Source organism: Antedon mediterranea, chromosome 1 (genome assembly GCF_964355755.1).
Source record: "Antedon mediterranea chromosome 1, ecAntMedi1.1, whole genome shotgun sequence".
Classification (NCBI taxonomy): Eukaryota; Metazoa; Echinodermata; class Crinoidea; order Comatulida; family Antedonidae; genus Antedon; species Antedon mediterranea.
This window is the reverse complement of record NC_092670.1, coordinates 17,503,504-17,526,424: the sequence shown is the minus strand read 5'-3', so window position 1 is coordinate 17,526,424 and position 22,921 is coordinate 17,503,504. Positions and strand designations below refer to the sequence as shown.

Below are 22,921 nucleotides of genomic sequence, written 5' to 3'. Positions count from 1 at the left end.
TGCAAAACAGACAAATAATCTACATCTACATTTGTTTAATACACCATTTTAATTAATTGAAATTTTAGGAATGCACAAAGATTAAACAACCAACATTCGCCACCCCACGGCGGACAGTATCAGGCACAAGTTTTTGGGCAGTATGACAATTTTCCTCTTCGCAAAACAGCTTCCGATTCTAACTTAAAAGTACGGTCAAAACTGAAAGAGAAGGTTGCGGAGAGACGTAGTCACGGAAGTCCACTTATACGGCGAAAAGAACACCAAATCAGAAAGGGTAAACCACTATCAAGTGAGTGATTGATATTCAATAATAAGCCAAATACAGCAGAACCTTAGGACACTCCTTTTCAGCAGACACTTTTCCATGACATGAATGAGGGAAAATATATATTTTAACACTACAGCCAACCTCTATTCAGAATACATCTATATTAAGGTTGTTGGGTTCCAAAGGTGTCTTATTTATAGAGTTTTTTTTTTTTAAATAGTATAGTGTATAAACTGCAGCAACATGAAGACAACAAGCCACTGTTTGGAGAAAATAGTGGTGCCTCTGTACACTAGTTACTGAAGGCTATCATGTTGTCCATCTACAGGATCTCATGACTGCAAAAAAAACAGTTATGTAGCTAAATTCACAAGTAGGAGGGTACAGGGCATACATTCTGAAATTAGTTGACTGGTACAAACACATTTTCTTGACAAACTCAGAGTATGCTCAAGTTTTGGAAACTAAAGCTCTGTCTACACTATCAAACTTTATGTGACAATAAAATGTGATGTGCCCATATTTAGATATGATGATGTCATATCACTGCCATATTTGAGCATATCACTGCCATATTTGGGCACATCACACTAGTTTGATAGTGTAGACAGAGCTTTTAGTTTGCTAGTTTCTACTGTACTTGACATAAACTGTGTTTTCTTGTCTACAGTTGATAATTCATTATCAAGCAGCAGTGCTCCTGGTTCTGGACAGAGCTCACCACAGAATGCAGTGCACTTAACTGAAAATGGCAATGGAGCATTTGTCACGCACCATGAGGTATTAAGAACCATACATTATCATCATTATTCATCATTATCATTTATCCTCATTCATCCTCATTCATCATCATCATCATTATCATCATTGTCATGCTCATTCATCATCATCCTTCATTATTATCATCTTCATCATTGTTGTTTTTAAAATTTAAATTTGAGAGTTGCAATGTTTTTTTATTGTAATTGAAGACCCCACTGGAAAGTTATGAACTGAAATAAAAATGAAATGATTTATTATCACCTTTATCATGATAAACATCACTAGAATTACTGATGTTACTTTGTTATAATATCTAGTTTTCTAAACAATTTTGTTTTTCTCATCTGTAGGAACTTGGCTATCCTCAGCTTGTAAAACCACAGTGTAGCCCAGGCTCTGGTAGCAGCAACAATATTAACCTTTATGCTTCTCCTTCTCTTCCAAACATCTCCATTGGAATCCCCACCCAAACGTCCGGCAAGCTCTCGCCTCAAACGGTAAGTTTCACTCACTATTTTGTCATCTACTTTTCACACAAACTCTTGTATTAGTTCTGTTCCGGTGAGTTCTCAATTTGGGAGCTTCAAAGCGGAGTTAGAAAAACGGTTCCTCTGTATCAACTTTAGAATCCTGGCTCCTTTTTTTGTGTACTCTTTTAACGTGCACTCTATAAATACAACTATTATTATTTTATTTTTTATGGTTAACAATGTGAGAGCTCTTCTTCTGGTAGTATGTATGGATTGTGTTTATTTTTGATAGATTTTTTTTTTTTTGGGATACCATTCGTGGGTCAGTTCAATGCAAACAACTTTAGGCCAAAATGTAGTCTTAAACACTAAGGAAGTTGCTAACATAACCCTTGGTCTGAAAACAATGCAGTTGTAGAGAGAAAGTTCTGAAAATATGGGATTTGGAAAGAAAACAGAATATTATCAACACTGTGAAGTATTATTATTTTTTATTTTATAATACTTCACAGTGTTGATAATTTTCTATTCCTATAGACAATACATTTACAAACGGAAAGTCATAAGTTAAAAAACAAATTGTAGCAATGACATCATTGAGAAACATTCATGAAATTGAATGTTTGTATAAAATGAGAAGTGTTTAAATGAGAAGGTTGACTATCCGTATACGTGCATCACTGTTGTAATAATAGATTTTAAGAAGATTTTCCGATGACGTTTGAGACAAATTTTGTTGTTGACAATTCTAGATGCATCAATCAACTGTTCGTTTTCTGTATAAGATGTAGTTATATTAATAGATATTGATTTTATTAGTTTTATTTTTAGTAAAGCGGTCATTGATAAAATCTTTTAATCTGTCAAAGAACACAGCAGTTCAGCGTCAAACTGTTTGTTTTCAATTATTCATGACATAATAAGTGTTGAAATTGAGAGATTAACGTGGATAGCCTGAGTTTATTGCTTAGCCGTGTGATGATGACATCAAAAGATGATGATGACATCATAAGATGATGATGACATCATAAGATGATGATAAATTCAATCTCAACATTGATAGCATGAGTTTATTATACCTAGACGATGTATGGTGATGTAATAAAATGACGACAGTCAATATCCACCTTTTTTAAAGCTCTTTCTACACTATCACTAGTGTGATGTGCCCATATATGGTAGTGATATGCCTAAATATGGTAGTGATATGCCTAAATATGGTAGTGATATGACTATCATCAAGTCCATATATGGGCACATCACATATTTTTTTCACATAAAGTTTGATAGTGTAGACAGCTAAAGTTTTCCTAATGAAGTTCATTTTTACAATGTTTTCTTCCATTTGGTTTAATATATATATTGTATAGTTTGGTCTAAAAATATTTATGTTTGGTAAGTTGCAGAATTATTTTCTAGGATAGAACATCAAATACACTTTAGACTAATTCAGATGATGTTTAATTTAACCCACGTTTTTATATTATTAGAATATAAATTATTTATAACCTCAACAAACATAAAACCGATAAGAGTAATTGATAATTTTTAGCGTAAAGAAAGGATTTGTGTTAATGTATCGGTTGACAATAATGTTGAAAACGACCTCATTTATTAGCATAGACATCGGGCTGTATTGGATGTTGGAAATGTTCAGTAAAGAGACTGATGATCTTCTAAATTTAATAGGGATGACAGTTTTATTTAGTGTATGCAGTAACACAATAATAACTTTTAATTAGATCTGTATTTGCTTATGACCTTTGGTCTTTAATTAGAAGCAGTTAATTTTAAAGTTGAATTAGGAATGTCAAAGATTTTTGTTTTTTGTTTTTTACAATTTGTTAATAAGACTGAACTATGGAAGAATACATAAAAAAAAAGATCCAACAAGATTTTAACAGCAGCTTAAAAAAATGTTCTTTCAGTTTAAATAAGAGATTAAATATTTATTTGTACAAAACCAAGTACAAAAAACACATAATGTATGTACAATAAATCAATAAAAGTAATTCGTAATTATATCAATTTTATTTTAATTTTATATTTTAACATAACTAATCAAATATAATGACCATTAACAAAGATATTTATGAAATACAAACAAATTAAAATTGATATGCTCTAGCCATAACAGCTACCAATCCATATGTTTGATTGTAAAATTGTAAGTTGAAAATAACTCTAACATTACAATAACAAATAAGCTTGATAGAACGAGCTGTTGTAAGTATGTGTTGCACATGCATTAATTATTATTTTAGCTATTTCAGGATTGTAGCATAAATGACTGATGATTGTAAGCGTAGTGTTATGCATCTCTAGGTTGTTAATCATCTCATTGTCAACTATCCACTCACAATCTTTTTAATGTCATTCCTAGGTCATATTAGGGTTTTTGGGTTTGGAAATGCCAAATAATAATAAAAATACAATGTTAATGGGTAAAATAATGTTACCAGAAAACGTATAAAACAATGTTTAGCAGTAGAAAATATTTTTAACAACAAAAAATATTGTCAGTTCTATTGTAAGACATTATACAATATTAATTTTATTTATTACGTGCAAATTCTATGTGTGAAATAAAGGACTGAGGCAAACTGAATTAATTGAGTTCAATATCAAACTATCTTTATTCTTAACTTATGAAACTGTAAAATGTAATACATGTCTATGTCATATGTATTGTTAAACATATTAAGAATGGCATAAACATCAAATCCAATTGTGTATATTGAATGTCAGTTGAAGGGATCATAATGTGTCTATCAGAATTAATTGTATATCATTTTATATTAAAAATAGATGTTATTTATCATTCTAAATACTAACACGCTACCAAATATCAATCCAGCCAATGTACTTTTCATTAAATAGTTAGTTCTCTTTCTTTCCACAGACTACTCCTCTAAGCAAACGAGTAATACATGGGAAGGGGCTAGCGATAGGCCCTGGTATACTTGCCCCAGCCTACATGACAGCAGCTACACCAGGTAAGTTACCCCGGAATATCATGACCACTTGGTCAGCTCTCAATCATCTTATAAAGCTCTGTCTACACTATCACACTTTATTTGACAAATAAATGTGATGTGCCCAGATATTATGATGTCATATCACTACCATATTTAGGAATATCACTACCATATTTGGGCACATCACACTTTTTTGTCCAACTACTTTGATAGTGTAGACAGAGCTTAAGACTGATTAATTTGCTATTGGTAATCCTGGGCCATGTGCCTAAAAACATAACATTAAAATAAATTTAATAGACCAGTGGACATTTTTGCCAGCACAACATAGAAAAATAATAGATTAAACTACTTTATTGCTACAAATGAAATGGTATAACAAAACATGCAGTGCAACATTATATTTCCTAATCAGACTTAAGATCGATTATTAATAATCAAAATTATTATATGAAAATATTCATTTTGGACGTCAACCAACTGCCTGTTTTGAAAAGTGCCCCTAATTACATATATAATATTATCTTTTTAATAAATGGGTAATTTATCATAACTTGTATAAATAATTAAATGCAACTACCCAACATCTAGTTTATATTAGATTCAATAATTTCACTTTTTATTTTGTTAAGAGCGAAAGAAACAACAATACTGTCACCTATTTTTAAAACGTTAATATCAGGCATTTCCTTGAGTATTTTGTAAACAATAATTAATGTGTAAAGAATCTATGTCCAAAATAATGAAAGTCAAACTATATATAAAACCCTACCTAAACCTCTGTTTACACAATCAAACTTTATGTAATAAAAAAAGTGTGATGTGCCCATATATTATTATTATTCATCACATTAATTTGAAACAGTCAAGAAAAAGAACAAGCATACACTTACAATAAGTTAAATGGTAACAATAATAGGAGCTGTTTCAGGGATCAGAAGTAGAAGTAAAAGAACTTGCCTTTAATACCAACCTCTAAATTGAAAAAAAACAAACAAATAAACAACTGTATGACATATCATTGGCTAATGTTAGATATATAACTAGTAATCATAAAAAATAAATGTTTCAGATATTTCATTTAATAATATATGGACACGATGATGTCATATCACTGCCATATTTAGGCACATCACTACCATATTTAGGCACATCACTACCATATTTAGGCACATCACACTTTTTTTCGTCAAACTAGTTTGATAGTGTATACATATCTCAATTCACACATTCAACTGCGTCTTAAACAAGTTGAAATAACACACTGTTTTATATTTATTTATTGTTTTATGATTAAATTTCTCTGTAAACAAAAAAATATTTAAAAAAAAATTTAAATTGTTTTATTTTACTACTCTTTAATATAATATTGTATTCGATTATTCTATTCTTATTTATTTTAGTAACATTTTATATATATTATTTAATATTTCTCCTTGTATTACCATGTACCATGTTGCTTATCAACTTGCGATTACAACACGTACGTTCTGCAAGCTAATTACCAAGGATAATAATATACTATTAATAGCACAATCTATACTGCAAACACTTGACTAAATAATCACGTAGTGTTACAATAAAAATTAATTTCAGCAGTAAAAAAAATCTTGTGACGTACAGTACATGTTATATGTTGATGCAAGGATTAGATAAACCATAATTTCATAAAATAAACATGATTATTGAGATTTTTTTTTAGTTCATAGACAAGTAAAGAATTAAGGCTTATCACTGGTGCATGTCGTCATGTAATCCAAGTACAGTACTTTGTTACAATAACAGTTTTATTTCACTTGATTAGGGATCTTGGCCAGATTACTCTACTGCAGTTCTGCTTGAATTAAAGCTCTGTCTACACTACACTAAACTTTATGTGATGTGCCCATATAAGGACATGATGATGTAATACCACTACCATATTTGGGCATATCACTACCAATAGACACATTTTTTTTGTCAAACTAGTTTGATAGTGCAGACAGAGCTTAAGATATGGAAGAAAAAATAGTAGAAAACAAGATTGAGGAGTCTATATATACACTGGACCAATAACCACTATACACAAAGCATGTTATTATCGCAATGATTATAATTGGATTCATGAATTATTACATTACTATAATAATTACTTTAATTTCAGTAAATCTAAATCTATTCACTTTCAATAATACTGTACATATTCATTTAATAATCTTCAAATCTAAATTAACAAATTATTTAAGCTTTTAAAATTTATTTTTAGCTTGTATGTTTTTGTTTTCGCTTGTCTGTGAATTAATTTTAGAATAACATCGTGCAAAAATAAACCTGTAATATTATTAGTTGGCAAATAGAATTAGTTTTATTAGTATGCTATGACACCCTATAAAAAGGAACAAATATTGAGATCCCCAATCATTTGACTACATCTTTACAATCTTTTGTGACTTTATCTTTGGAATATTGGTTGAAAAACTTGCAACATTTCTTTTTTGTGAAATCATTTTTAAGTAGTGGAAAGAAGCGGTTTTTAGCAGAGTCTATCACATGTTAGCCTTTTCCCTTCATTGACGCTTCTGGTTCTAATATGTAAAGTTTATCAAGGTTAAAAAAAATAAATAAAGCCAGCAGGTAATTAACCAATCAAATACCTGCAATCTATGTATGTAGTTAATGACTATTTTAAAATTATATTTTTAAGGTACAGAAGTTAATAGTGCATACAGTGGGAGTAATCCTTCTCTCGTCCAGACTGGCTTACCAACCATTCCTTTAGTACCAAATGCTGTGCTTCACCCTATGATGGGCTCCCTTCCTGCCTTCAAGGATCCCAATACATGTGCAATAGCCCAGGGCATGTCACAACGAATGATGGGGTAAGTACACTCAATGGTGATCTTTGTGTACGATTTGTTCACAAGTCTGTACATCGCTCTCTATTTTAAATACGATATTAACCTCTACCCACAATTCAACTGATAGTGCCCCATGATCTCATTTAGTGGGATTATTTATTGATGTTGTTGTAAAGTTTATATATTATGTTAAAATAAGGACATCCAGGCTACCCTTTTATGCAAATCATACACCGTTATTGTTTTACGCATTTTTCCACCAAAGCTAAATATTTTAACACAGGGCATGCTTTATTGTCTCGATACAAATAGTGACCAAGATTTAACCTGAATTGATCAATCTTTTTCCCCTTCTGAAACAAATTGTTTTAAACTTGTTTATTCTGTTGATATCCTTTCTGTATAATTTGTTCACAGGCCTGTACACCGCCCTCTAGTTCGAACGCGATCTGAGCCTCTACCCACTAACCCAAGTCAACAGATTCAACAGTTACACCAACAGCAGCGGTTGCTACTTCAACAACAGCAACAGCAGTTTCACCACCAACAACAGCAGCTTCTGCAACGACACAAAGCCAAGCAAGAGGTACATTCTTAGTATTTGTTGTTGAAAGCTCTATCTACACTATCAAACTAGTTTGAAAAAAATATGGTAGTGATATGACATCATCATGTCCATATATGGGCACATCACAATTTTGTTGTCACCTATAGTTTGATAGTGTAGACAGAGCCTTGGCTGCTTTGGTAAGATTTTGGATGAGGCCTTTACAAGATGACATGCAATTTGTTTCATAATATAAAAGTCTTGTTTAAATTTAAATTGGCTTTCCTATGAATTTGGTTTGTTCTCATAGGTGTATATATTCCCACTACTATTTTGTTAGACTAAAAGAAATAATATTTTTTGTTTTGCTTTGAATTTTAGGCGTCAAATTTTAAGCGTCTCCATAATAACAGGGTAATCGAACGGTATGTTGAAGAAGATGAAGAAGAAGAGGCAGTTGAACAGATGACAGATGTTGTCAAAGTGAAACAAGAACCAGTAGATAGTGAGGAGGAGAGAATTAGGTTACAACAAGTGAGTGAGTTTACGAAGCAGTAATGTATGAGGATGACGACTGAGTGATTGTTATTTTAAAGCTCGCCACAACTGGCATTGCATAGTTCAGTCATCATGATTTATTGAATGACTGAGAAAAAGTACCGCTGTAACAGCTCAGGCTTGACAATATCTGTGTGCATCTGCCGAACTTTCACAACAATACTTGGTTTACACAATGTTCTCATCCTATTTCCAAGTTATACAGTTCATGTTGACAATCCTCACTGGAAAAATTAATGACTTCAACAATTATATTTAATTTTTGCTTTGAATTTTTCAGGAACAAGAAGAGTTGATGAAACAACAATCACTAGGGCCATTAACACCTTCAACACCTACAGGTAAATAACAGTAAGGAGTAGCACTATGCAGGCAAGTGCTAAGTATAATTTAGCCGCCATCATCTTATTGTTGGGCATCTGGGTATCAAACAGCAGAAACAAGTTTTCACTCTTGCAGATCTCATTTTTATACTGTTTCAAATTATTATTTGTCATTTATTTATATTGCTGGCCTGTAGTGTTTCTGTATTCTTTTTTAAAAAATTGATTAAATTTTATTCTATTTGCTGTGGGTATTGTATATGAGAGACTTAAAATGAACAACCATGCACCAATATGAAAGAGGATTATGAGGGGTGACAGTGACGGACTTATCTGAGTCTCTATGTCCTCCCTTGACCAAGTGATACTTGTTGTGTTTCTTGTTTGTATACAAATGTTTACTTTGGTCGAAATAAATATTGAATTGATGATGATTACCTAGTTAGTGTGTTTTATTATTATTATTTTTACTGATGATATGTAGGTCTTGGAGATGATTTGAATTCTATTCACAAACCAATAAGTCGGACAAAGAGCTTACCACCAGGTACATCAAGCACATTCCCAAGAAATGACCAACTCAGAAATGATAGTACAACTGGTAGGTTGGCTTAAGAAGTAGTCCTTGGTATTTTAAGTTATATCGTTTATGATAGCTTGCAGGCCTTGTCTTTTGAAAATTCTAGGTGTGCTACAAATTGCACTCCTCAATACATTAAGGGATGCTGTAGGTGTGCTGTTTGTATTTTGGTGTGTAGAAGTTTACCAAATTTAAGCGTGTTGTAAATCGCACTTCTCAAGGGCAGTTTAGGAGTGTGTTAGGTGAGTGATTTCACTCGCTCGCCTTAAAGGACAAGGCCTGAACTTGGTATGTTTATATTAGCAATGTCTCAATGCTAATACAGATCAACAACTAGAAATTGTCATCTCACAGAACATGGCAAAACTGTATACCATCACTGGACTTCAATGTATTACAATTCGTCCTCGGTTGAAAAAATTCAGATTAGGCCCTCTGCATACCCATGGCAGCCACAGAGCAGCATCTAATGATCAACACACCAGGAAATGATCCCTTATATAACAGTGTACCATGTTCTTTATCATAAACATGTACAATTATTCGACTCTTAAATTCTTGAACCTTGACTTGACTTTTTTTTTTTTTTTTTGTTGTTCTGTGTATTGTGATATTTTGTATATTTTGTAAGATCATTTTAATCCAGACCTTTTTATTTGAATTGCCCCGTGTGGGATGATTAAATAATTTTGAATTGAATTGAATTGAATGTGTGAACATGAGACAAATGATTTTATATATATTATAGGGATGGGTTAATAAGAGTAAACCATCTTGCCTAACGATACTGTATTGTACATTGTATATTATGTATTGCCATACATATTTAATTAATTAATTAGTTTACATTTTGTTTTGATGTTATGTATTATTAGTATTTAGAACTTTGTGGCTTATGTTATTTGTAATTTTGACTGTAACTTGGATGCACCATTAACTGATAAATGTGTGCCACTGATATAAAGGTGATTCCTATGAATAAATAAATAAAAATAAATACAAGCAATATGGAACAGACAGATCTCGAATCCATGCCTCTGATTCTTTTACCATTACACCATATAGCACTGCCTAATAAGTCAATCATTGTTGCTTTTTAATAGGGTTAGCATTCGATCAACAGATGTTAAAACACCAGTGTTCTTGTGGGGACAACTCAAACCACCCGGAACATCCAGGGAGGTTACAGAGCATATGGGCAAGGCTTCAAGAGAGGGGTATTGTTGCCGAATGCCACGTAAGTCAAAGATGGACTATTGTAGTCACATGATCTTTTGTTTGTTTATTTTTTCTAATATTCATCTTCAATTGAAGAATCTTTGATTATGTCCTTCACTGACCCATGGAACTTCAACAGGGACAGATTTTTGGTCTATCATTTTTTATCTAGTGGTTAAGTACTCATTGTGTATGCAAATATCTCGACCTGAAGCCACTTTTATTGTGCTGAATTTTAAATAGAAAACGCCTCAAGATCTATGATAAAATATGTTATTGCTCTTTTATTGATTTATAATTAATTTGGTACGATTATTCGCCCAAGATTTTGTAACCAGCTCTACTCTGATTGTTTGATTGATTTTTCTATATTTTTTTTGTTGTTGACAGCAACTTCATGGGAGAAAGGGGACATTGGAAGAGATACAATCATGTCATAGCGAAGGATATACTTTATTTTATGGTACCAACAATTTGAATCGATCAAGATTAGACAGTTCAAAACTTGGTTAGTACATTTACATTGTCATTTACATTGTCATTTACATTGTCATTTACATTGGCATTTACATTGTCATTTACATTGTCATTTACATTGTCATTTACATTGTCATTTACATTGTCATTTACCTTGGCATTTATATTGGCATTTACATTGTCATTTACATTGTCATATTCATTATCATATTCATTATCATTTATTTTTTCATTGGCACCAACAATTTGAATTGACTATGATAAGACAATTCAACATTTGGTTACTTTTACACACAGGTCTAAGCATGCAATAAAAAGGAAACTTCAATTATTGATGCAGCATCATTTATGTATTAACTACTTTTAGTGACTAAATAGTTAGATATTTATAACATATACTTATTGTATTTTATTTTGTTTGTTAGCAATCATTCCTCGGCTAAACTTTACCTATTTACCGTGTGGTGGTCTTGGTGTAGATTCTGACAATGACACTGTCTGGAATGACTACAATTCATCAGGTGCTGTAAAAATGGTATGTTATAGAGGGCAGCTATCAAATAGATACTTTTAATGTAGAACCTCTATTGAGGGGACACCGTCAGGACCCAACAGGTGTCCCCTAACCTAAAGAGCATTTAAAGAATATGTTTTGCCTCGTTTGTTTGAAAACAAGGAACCATTCTGCTATAAATAAAACAAATTTTTAAAATTCAATAAAACTATATTAGTTTATGTTCTAAAGCTCTGTCCAGGAGTTTGAAAAAATAGTGTGATGTTACTGAAATATGGTAGTGATATGATGTCATCGTTTCCATATTTGTGCACATCACATAATGTGTTATAGTGTAGACAGAGCTTTAGACACTAGTTTGTATATGATTTCTAAGCTGTGAATAAATACTGGAAATAACTATTTAAATACGGTAATACAGTCAACTCTCCCAATACCGGACACCCTTGGACGGGCATATATTTTCCGGTTTTTCGAAAGTCCGGTTTCCTGAAAACATATTTTTAAAGTCATCACGTTGTCACTGAAAATGCTTTGAATCACCGGTCCGAATGCTGCCCGGTACGGTCTAGCATAGGGAAGGCCTAGGCTATGATTGTGTCAAGCTAGTTTTAATTAAATAAATACTGATAGGCCTAGGCCTACTTTATTAATATTAAGCTAATTCAATTTACCTTTTTTAAAAGTTACATTATTTACTGTACTAATAAAACATGTTACAATAGTAAATTATTGTTTCTCAATGTGTTTTTAACGGCAAAAAGGCCTACGTACGTACGGTGAACATAATTTCGGTCTGTTTATTGTTTTTCGTGAGCTAGCTAGCAGCAGCAGCATGGGTGATAAAAATAGCAAAGCGGGGCTTTGATTGATGCGCATGTGCAGAGGTGTCATAATCAAATAAAAACGCCCACACCTAGACCACATGTTTTTTAAGCTCCTATATTTTGACGTAATTTGATAGCAATGATGAAAATTGATTAGGTAAACGAGCCAAGCAATAATGACACAATAATTAATTGGTAACATTTCAATTTTATTAACACTAGTTAAGTCAAGTTCATTCCGTTTACGTTTTGCCCCGTTTTGCCATAATGATTTCCAAATTTATAATGATGCACATTTTTAGTGAAACATTCCTTTTTAAAGTCCTATTGCAATTGTGAATTTAACAATAATTTAAACAAAACAAAGACACAAAGTGGAATGTAAATTGAACTTTATTAAAAAACAATTCATATGCTAAAAAACAGGGAGTTGTTAACAACTCCCTGCTAAAAACAATAGACATTAAGACATAGCGTTTCGATGTGAAAAAGCCCTAGCCCACCGCAGTTCGATACGCAACAAAGTAATTGCCGCCTCGTGGGTTAACAATGAACTGACCTGTCAATCACAGTGTAGCGCTCCATGGCAACATTATTTGATCGTACCGCGAAACGTCGCGCACTTCATGCATGGTCAGGGTATGGTTAAAAGCTTTTGTACATTGTGAATGTATTGAATTTGAGTCAGCGACGACTATGTTACGTTGTTCTCGTAAATATTTGGAGTTTTTTATTACTGTCAGTCCGGTTTTCAGACGCTAATTTTCGTGTTTTGTACTTCATAATTTGTCCGGATTCCGGAATTGGGTATTCCGGTTTTGGGAGAGTCCGGTATTGGGAGAGTTGACTGTAGTAAATACTATGAGTCTATTTTATACTGTAGTTAAGAAGATTTAACTTTTACTTACTAAACATAATTGCTTGTTATTGTTAATGTAGGCAGTGGGATGTGTAATAGATCTTGCTTTCAAGGTATCTACAGGATCTCTTAAGAATGGTTTTGCTCTGGTGCGACCTCCAGGTCACCATGCAGAGGTCTCACAGGCCATGGGCTTTTGCTTCTTCAACAACATTGCCATAGCTGCCAAACAGCTGCGCAAAGAACTAAAACTCAACAAGATTCTGATTGTAGATTGGGTAAGGATACATTTTGTAATTAGTTATTCTTGTACAGTTACTGTAAATCTTCTCAATTGAAACATTTACATTACTGCAGTAATTGTGTCAATGAAATTTACATTTCTGAACTAATTATTTCAATGTGGCCGAGAATTACCAAATGCAGCATTTGGCAGTTGCAAAGAAATTGGCCTAAAAAAGCACATTTTTTGTACAAATTTTCCGTTTTATATAGCGTAATGAATAAAGGTAAATTAAAAGATGCCCCAGCTAAAACAGCGCTAGTATTAGACTTGTGGTTTAGGAGGAGATGGGGGACACATTTTGGTTCAGTGCTATTATAATATAGATGTTTTGAGAAAATGGAAAATAAAAAAGATATTATAATTATTTTTGATTTGTAGGATGTACACCATGGCAATTCAACTCAGAAATTATTTTATGATGACCAACATGTTCTCTACATCTCGTTACATCGTCATGACAACGGAAACTTCTTCCCAGGGACAGGTGCTTCTGACGAGGTGGATTTTTTTTTTTAAATGTTTAAATAAAACAGGAACAAAATGAATGTGCTGTGTAAAACTATTAAAAGTAAATGATATAAAACAATTTAAACTTTTAATCACAAAAACCAGTCAGTAGATGAAGGATTAGAAGGTACAGTCAATTTGTCCTAATAGTTTTATAATAAAAAAAATTACATTTATTGACTTTACCTTTAGTATCCCCATATGGAAAATTGTTCCATATTAATTTTCATGTTAGTAAAGTAAATAAAATTGTTTTTATTTACAGTGTGGTTGCGGTGATGGTCTTGGATTCAACGTGAACATTGCGTGGCATGGTGGCCTTGATCCTCCCCTAGGAGATGCCGAGTATTTAGCTGCTTTTAGGTTTCTTGTTTTCTAGCATTATCTTAGGGACCATGTTAAAATGTAGTTACTGTAGTAGAATAATTTTGACATGATCCATTATCATTTAAATGAACAATAATTCTTTTAAACAACTAGACTAAATTATGGTGGAGTTGGACAAAACATCTTCTTACTTAAATACCTGAATCATATGTTCAAATCATTGTCAAAAACAGTGATACGCTTCATGAACTGGATTTGTGAACCAGAACAGGCGTGAATGAAGCTTTAGCCTGTTTTTTTTTTTTTTGCCATCCCATAATTTAATAAGTTCTGTACTGTATTTTTGTAGGACTATTGTGATGCCGTTGGCTAGAGAGTTCTCACCTGATGTAGTGTTAGTATCAGCTGGATTTGATGCTGCCCCAGGTCATCCAAACCCTCTTGGTGGATATGAAGTATCGCATGCTGGTAAGTAGTACAAGTGATTAGTTACATCATGCGGCGGGAACATTGGGATCTGTGCTTCCACACTCAAGTTTTTAAAGATTTTATTTCCAATTGACGACCAACGATACAATATCCATAGTTCTTGCGTCCTAAGTTGTCATGTATCATGCAGGAACATTGGGGTGTGTGCTTCCACACTCACTATATATTGAACCGTTTTAAGAGCCATGTTTTCCATTTATTATGATTTAGATTAAACTTATAGAAATATTCTTGTAAAAGAAACACTGTGTATATATATTCTGGTGATAGAAAATAAATGGTACGTCTAGTACCGCGAATATCTGTATTAGCAGTATTACATAATTTAAAAATGTTCTATAAGCATCTTAAAATGAGTGTGTATAAATATGTGTAATTCTGCCCAGACGTCTATATTTGACATGTAATGATAAACTATAGCATCCATCATGCATTATACTGCCCCATTAAAGTAAATACAACCTTTGGCACCACATGGCTTGTAAAATGTGTATTGTATACAGTCAGTTCAGAGTGTCTTGTGTTTCATGTAGGATTTGCATATATGACTCGCCAGCTAATGACCCTAGCAGGAGGCCGTGTGGTGCTCGTATTGGAAGGAGGCTACGACCTGACTTCAATCTGTGATGCGGCCGAGGCTTGCACCATGGTGCTCTTAGGTAAAGATGGACCAGAGTTACAGTTTTCCAGAGAGGTCATGGAGAGACGACCTTGCAAAAATGCTGTTTTATGCCTACAAAAAACTGTTCAAATTCAATGTAAGTAGAAAGTTCAGTATTTAATTATTTACCCAGATTCCTCTCTACTTATATTTATTTCATCGACACCCAACAGCAACTCGCCATTTACAGGATTGATAAATTGTATCGTACTTATAAACCAAGACTCATTTGAGACTTTGGAGTGGAGTACAAAGAGTTGTGAGTTCCAACCCTGGCACTAGGGCAGGATTGAACCACTGATATTGGGATTGGAAGGCAAGCAAATTTACCACCAAATTACAACTACAACTAATCATGTTTTTATGCTAATATATTGTGTTTCCATGTGTACTCGTGTTTCCACTATTTTACTCAATCCATCATAATCATTATGTGGTGAATTATTACATTAATGAATGAATCATTTGACAGCTGAGTTCTGGACGAGTGTGAGGAACAAAGCTAACCTGGCAGCGTGTTCAGCTAGTGAGGCTGCTGACAAAGAACATGAAGAAACAGTTAATGCAATGGCATCACTCTCAATGCAAGTTAAACAAGAACAACCAGCAGAGTAAGTAACTCATTTTAACCATATCCCTTCTGCGCTCTCAGTTGCACTTAAAAATTAAAATGGTTGGTAAAATAATAAAAAAGACCATGAAACCAACTTACCAGATATCTTAATTAAGTCTGAACAGGCCCAGTATTAAAATGATGATTACAAAATAACTCATCATATGTCGTCAGAAATTCATTTTTGTTTGGTCTTGGTAGTGCAAGTGACATTTACAAAACCTTTAAATTATGTTGTTAGTTTGGACATTAAAATATGTTGAGGTGTTCATCAAATTCTCAATTTATTTCAGAGAGGAGCCAATGGATGCGGAAATCATAATAGAAGAAACACAAGCAGATACTTCATAGTGGCTGATAGAAGGCTACAAAATAAGATGCTTCATAGTGGCTGATAAAAGGCTACAACATAAGATGCTTCATAGTGGCTGATAAAAGGCTACAACATAAAGATGCTTCATAGTGGCTGATAAAAGGCTACAACATAAAGATGCTTCAAAGTGCCTGATAAAAGGTTACAGCATAAAGACGCCTCATAGTGGCTGATAAAAGACTACAACATAAAGATGCTTCAAAGTGCCTGATAAAAGGCTACAACATAAAGATGCTTCATAGTGGCTGATAAAAGGCTACAACATAAAGATGCTTCAAAGTGCCTGATAAAAGGCTACAACATAAAGATGCCTCATAGTGGCTGATAAAAGGCTACAACATAAAGATGCTTCAAAGTGCCTGATAAAAGGCTACAACATAAAGATGCTTCATAGTGGCTGATAAAAGGCTACATCATAAAGATGTCTCATAGTGGCTGATAGAAGGCTACAACATATAGAAACTTCATAGTGACTGATAGAAGGCTACACTATTGAAGGAAACTGACTATCATCATTTGAGATGATTTAAAACGCAACCATCTATCAATACGTTATAAAGTAGGGAATTGGAATTGTATATTTGAAAACAATATCAGTTACAGATTTGGCTTAAAAAAGTTACTTTGTACATTTGAACACACACAGCTTGGGCCAAGTGAAAGATCAAGTGTACATTTAAAGAGTAAAGTTGTATTTGAACAGAAACGCTAGTACCTAGAAAGAGATTAAATTTATATTGAAGCGTGACATGGATTTATTTTTCTTATATCAAGAGTATAATATCTGTATATGAATACGAAATATGAATCGTCTACTTGGTGTAGTTCAGATGTTTGTGTGAACGCATATTATCAAGACAAATTCAGCTGTATGTGAACACAAATGATGAACATACAAAGAATGATGACAAAGAACAGTGAGTGAATCAAGAGTGACTAAATGTACATAGTGTATAAACACAACATCATGCGTCTTACCGGCGGGAGATGTATAATAATTTGACAAAATCAAAACTTGTTTGTATGCTTAATACAAGAATTACACGAGCTGAATCCTGTATGTGGATTTAATGTAAAACAATGTCAAACATTGCAATGTGAATTGTCAAGCTTTTTGCTGTGTACATAAATCATGTGTGAACAGAACCTATTTACAAATTCAAGAGTGTGAAACAGACAATGTGAACCTTCAGAAATGTACGTTATTAATGTGAACCAACTTTGTGCGTCCAAGTGTGAAGGTTTTGACAACTGAACATTGTGATAACATGATAATCTTGCTGTTGTATATTTAATATTCTCTTTATGTAAATGTATAATGTTATATTGTACTTAAATCGTCACAACGTTTATTAAGGGCATTGGATTATGTAAATACGATTGCTGGGTGGACATTTGAACAGATTGTAAATAAACCATATTGTACAAGCTCTTGATTGTGAATACAGTTGCTGCGAACGTTTTGGAGTGATACACGGTCGGTACAATCAAAGATGCGATTCAGCTAAGTTTTATCCGAGGAAGGATTATGGGATAGATATGCTACACTATATATAGACACGGCAGAATTGCTGCATAAAACGATCACCACAGGCTGTGTGTAACATGTGTAACAGACTTTTAAGCCGATGATGACAATTGGACATTCTACAATGTTCTCTGTTTATGTAATGTTTGTGGAAATTTAATATTATCGTTTAAAACTAACAATATTAGTTTTTAACAGAGACATATATTACCATGTCTCTGGTTTCATCTTTGAATATGCTCGTGCTTTCAGACTGCTGATGTTGATATCATTAGTCAATTGTTAATCATGTTTAGAGCATCATTCCAAATATTAGTATAAATATCAAGTTAGAATATTGTACCCTTTCAAATCAAAATACCATTGTTGAATATTAGTGCTACTGAGCTAGCTCCTTCATAAACAATAATTTGTTGATAATTCTTGTAATACAATGATCTATTGTTTTATGATAATGTTTTGTTATTCTATCGTCATATTTGGGATATGTCCCCATATTGTAATGTTATTAAATGAGTATAATCAATATTATGGGAAATATAGCACATTAATGTTAAATGTGTACACATGATCCAAAGGTTTATGTCATACAAATCAAATGTAATAATGGTATTTAAAGCATGTTACAAACTTTTTAGTTAGTAATGTTGTCACTCACTAATAGAATATGGTATTTTTCTGTGTACACATTTGTATGGAGATAATATTACTGTTTGCCTGTTTACAAAGTGTGTGTCACGCTGTTACATTTTCACCCCACACAATAATGGAATATTCCAATCTATTTGTTGACATTAATAATTTTTAATTTTACTTTGTTTAAGAAAGTATGTTTTGCAAATCAAAGAATGTTTGGCTTTTGTACGCGTTTGTTAAAATAATATGCATCAAACAATTGACAGAAAAACAATTATCGTTTCAAATTAATTAATTAAATTTCAGTATATCACCAGGCGGTTTAGAATTAATGTTCTTTGCCTGATTTGTTTATAATAATGTATACTGCTGAAATATGAAGTGTTTGGGGCACATGTGTACGCAGCATGCTTTTATATGCTTGTTCAGTGGCCCCGGATGCATACTTTGAAAGCCATTATACATGTTCAGGGGACCAAATATGTGATGACATGTAACTATGTGTGTTTATTAATCATGTTCAGGGCTGCTTTATAAAATGCTGTTTTCATAATAGACGTAAAGTCGTGATATTTAGATAATTATATTTACTTTAATTTTAAAAATTTCTATGAAAATTAAAACAGATACTTTGATAGAGTACTGTAATAAACCAATTTTGAATGTCCTGATGTTATAGAATATTTTATTAGTAAAACGTATAAAATGGTATAAACTGTATTCGTATGAAAACAGATAGTTTAATGAAAGTGCCTACTGCAGTAACAAACAAATTTTGTTCTGGTAGTATCAACAAATATGTATTTTGAACAAATTTGTCCAAATTTACTGTATTTTATTAAATATGATATATTTTTCACACCTCTTCTACAAATTGGTTCTTGCTCCGATATGAAATACCTCAAATTTTAAGTTAATTTATCTGAAATAGTATTTTCAAAATTTATTTGCTATTTTGAAGAAGATCGTTAATTCCTGACTTGATAGAATTTAATTTTTATAACATTTACGAATATAGAAACGAATCTAATGGCATTATAGTTTTTTGAAATATTAAGAGTGGTATATTTTGTTGTAGAGTAATTCAGATATAAATAAATTTTTAATGTTTTATATTGAAATTGTGTGAGAGCTGTCCCATGGATGCTAATAATCATTGTAAAAATAAATTTCTGTTGTATGCATTTTGAATATATTTATGTCCAATAGGTTTTCCACTGTGTTGATACATTGATGAGTCAGTTATAACCCCACCCTTGTATATAGAGTAATATTCATGTTGGATTAATCAGATGCATAACCTCTGGTATAAGCCCACCCCAAACTGGGCACACTTTTTGTTAATAGGTGGTAGACTTATTCCTGAGTCAGTATGGTAAATGATTGTAATGGGTATACTTTTACTGGTAACAGGACCTCATATACATTTTGTTTGGTTTTTTTTTTTTAAATTTAATGTAGTTTTTATTTAAACTCCCTAATTCATACAAATATATATATTTACTTAATATGTTGGTTCTTATAGCTTTGGGTTGATACAGTGGTATACGGTGCTATTCTTATATAAATATTTTTTGTATCGCTATTGTTTTTCTGACAGCACCCCACAAAGGGACACAATACCACACGTCGTTGTTCAGTGCACAAAGTGACGCAAGACGTGTACTTGTTATGTCGTTATATAGTGTTGGAAGTGCTTCATCACCGTAGTATCTGTGGCACATATTGTACGCCACATGTTAGGCCTATACACATTATTATAGAACTATACCCAATACTGTATTACTATATATTAGGCCTTGTTTGTATGTTACACTGTTCATTTCTCAATCCCTTGTTGTTACTATAATATGAAAGTGAGCAGCGTTTATTTAGTACCTTTTGTAAGCTTGTGAAGTAGTAACTGGCCAATGCTATTGAAATCTGAAATAAAACAGATTTTAATCATTGTATGAAAAATGTACAGTATCTTATCTACTTTTGTATTTTATTATACACATTGTCTTTTAGGCGTTTGTGGCGTTCCATATTTAATTTGCTAGTAATGCAGTACTTGCAGGTCTTGCTATGACGTGCCAATCAAGCGAACAACGAATAATGGCGGCCATCAAATAAGTCTACTATTCATTTTACAAGACATATTATGCCTGATCGGATCCAGTGTTGGAGGGCAAAGGGGAGTCAGCTGGTCAGGGCCACTACTACATTTTCGAAATTTCAATTAAATGCAAAAGATAGAACAGTAGACTAGCCCCAAGTCTGTATTCATTGTCTTTTTTTTTATTTATTTGTTTTTATTTCGATTTTTGTCTGAAAATACGGAAACAGAGTTTTGTCTTAATATTAGTAAAAATATAAATATTTTTGCACATATGGCGTTTCATACGTGTGTTACTTGAGTTGTATTTTCAGACAAAAATCGAAATAAAAGCAAATAAATAAAAAATAAAGACAATGAATACAGACTTGGGGCAAGTCTACAGTGTACCATATCCCGCATACATGGCTCAGCCTATATATTGTGCCAGTTCTGCAGTACATTTCATTTCGAAACCTGAGCTGCACTGCATTTATCTTAAATGTTTGTGCATATTTTTTTATAATACAATGGCATTGTCAACCTTCCAATCATAATCGTTTCCGCGCGTACTATAATTGAATATTCGAGTTAGGCTTGCTCACTTCAATGAAAAAGCTTAGTATTTTATCAAGAGTATATCAAGTATTATCCAGATTCATTTTCCGTTGCGGATGACGCCTGAATAGTACCAATGCTGTATATACTGTAGTATTGTGTATTGTTTGCTCGTTGAAAGATCATTGAGAAGTCTGCTGTCGTCGATGCTACACTCAATGTTTCCATTAATAATAGTTACAGGTACTGTAAATACTATTTTTTATGTATTTCGTGATGGAATAATCTTCGGAGGAGAATGTTTATTCTAACTAATATTGTCCTCTTAGTAACAGTAGGTTATACCGTTCAGTTGCGATCTAGATTTTTTTTTCTAAATTTAGGTAAACGTATACTCTAGTATTTTTAAAGGCTTGAAAGGTTCTTTTACTCTGTTTACACTATCAAACCTTATGTGACAAAAAAAATTGATGTGCCCATCTATAGACATGATGTTTGGGCATATCACCAGCATATTTGGGCACATCACACTTTTTGTCAAACTTGCGTAAGCTCTGTCTACACTATCAAACTAGTTCGACAAAACAAATATGATGGGCCCAAATATGGTAGTGATATACCCAAATATGGTAGTGATATGACATCATCATGTCCATATATGGGCACATCATATAGTTTTATCAGGGAAGATTGAAAATAATAATAATAATACTGTAATTTTACTCTTCCCTAGTTTTATCAACCATCGAATGTTAAAATAGATTAATTATTGCCATTCCCATAAAGGAAATAAAATAATACTTTCTGTTTTCTTTATGTTTCCACGATAGGAAATTATATAAATGAAACACACCCATGTGCTCATTGCAAATCTACTTTAAAATCAATGTACTTGGCTAATCAGTGCAGGATTGCCTGCAATCAACAATTTTTTACTCTCTCTCTCTCTCCCCGAAAAATGTTTTTCTATTTCCTTATATTTCAATATAGGTAAAATAATATTCTCGACTAAATCTATTAATCAATTATCGTTCTTTGAACTAGGCTGGTAGTAGTGTTCTAATAAATATCCAAACAATAAACATTACCCACTCACCTTTAATTATTGACAAGATGTACTCAGGTAGAACTCACTCTAAACCGACCTTTAAGATTTTACCAATATAATGTTAAGCACCATACTAGTATCGTTGTACATAGTGAGAAACAACATAAGTCAGTGCTTTTCTATCCGAAAACAAATCTCTATTTGTCTATCAATTATAATCATTACGGCATATTAAGTATGTAAGTCTATATTTACCGATGGTCAATCAGTGATACTAATTTACAAAAATGTTAAAATTATTCATAAATGTACTTACTCTACATATCCAAGAGTTGTTGCAACCTTTACGTTTAAGATGGCCACGTTTAAAAAAAGAATGTTTGAATAAAACAATAGGCCTATAGATAGAAAATATCGATAGATATCGATAGATCCCTACGGTTCTGAAACATTCTATGTTTTCTGAATTTTATTTATTTTATTTATTTTGTAATATATTTTGTTGGTTCTATAAAATTACTCTGAACTCTATAACCATTGCACTCTATAGCATGTTCATAGAATTCTATCGACTATTTTCCTCGGGTATATGACAAT

At 32.5% G+C, this 22,921-nt stretch overlaps 1 protein-coding gene across 1 annotated transcript in view; it reads left to right on the top strand.

Annotated features, from left to right (window-relative positions):
* Nucleotides 1-20,600, top strand: part of LOC140059593 (histone deacetylase 4-like) — a 62,140-nt gene extending 41,540 nt beyond the window's left edge. The window contains exons 7-25 of the mRNA XM_072105562.1: nt 69-292; nt 942-1,051; nt 1,384-1,530; nt 4,406-4,499; nt 7,165-7,339; nt 7,736-7,904; nt 8,247-8,399; nt 8,704-8,764; nt 9,231-9,347; nt 10,430-10,563; nt 10,935-11,052; nt 11,447-11,556; nt 13,302-13,499; nt 13,886-14,005; nt 14,280-14,377; nt 14,691-14,809; nt 15,364-15,588; nt 15,964-16,102; nt 16,398-20,600. Of these exons, the coding sequence (XP_071961663.1) occupies nt 69-292; nt 942-1,051; nt 1,384-1,530; nt 4,406-4,499; nt 7,165-7,339; nt 7,736-7,904; nt 8,247-8,399; nt 8,704-8,764; nt 9,231-9,347; nt 10,430-10,563; nt 10,935-11,052; nt 11,447-11,556; nt 13,302-13,499; nt 13,886-14,005; nt 14,280-14,377; nt 14,691-14,809; nt 15,364-15,588; nt 15,964-16,102; nt 16,398-16,455 (2,569 nt within the window). The 3' untranslated portion in view covers nt 16,456-20,600. The remainder of the gene's footprint in view (nt 1-68; nt 293-941; nt 1,052-1,383; nt 1,531-4,405; nt 4,500-7,164; nt 7,340-7,735; nt 7,905-8,246; nt 8,400-8,703; nt 8,765-9,230; nt 9,348-10,429; nt 10,564-10,934; nt 11,053-11,446; nt 11,557-13,301; nt 13,500-13,885; nt 14,006-14,279; nt 14,378-14,690; nt 14,810-15,363; nt 15,589-15,963; nt 16,103-16,397) is intronic.
* Nucleotides 20,601-22,921: the final 2,321 nt, after the last annotated feature.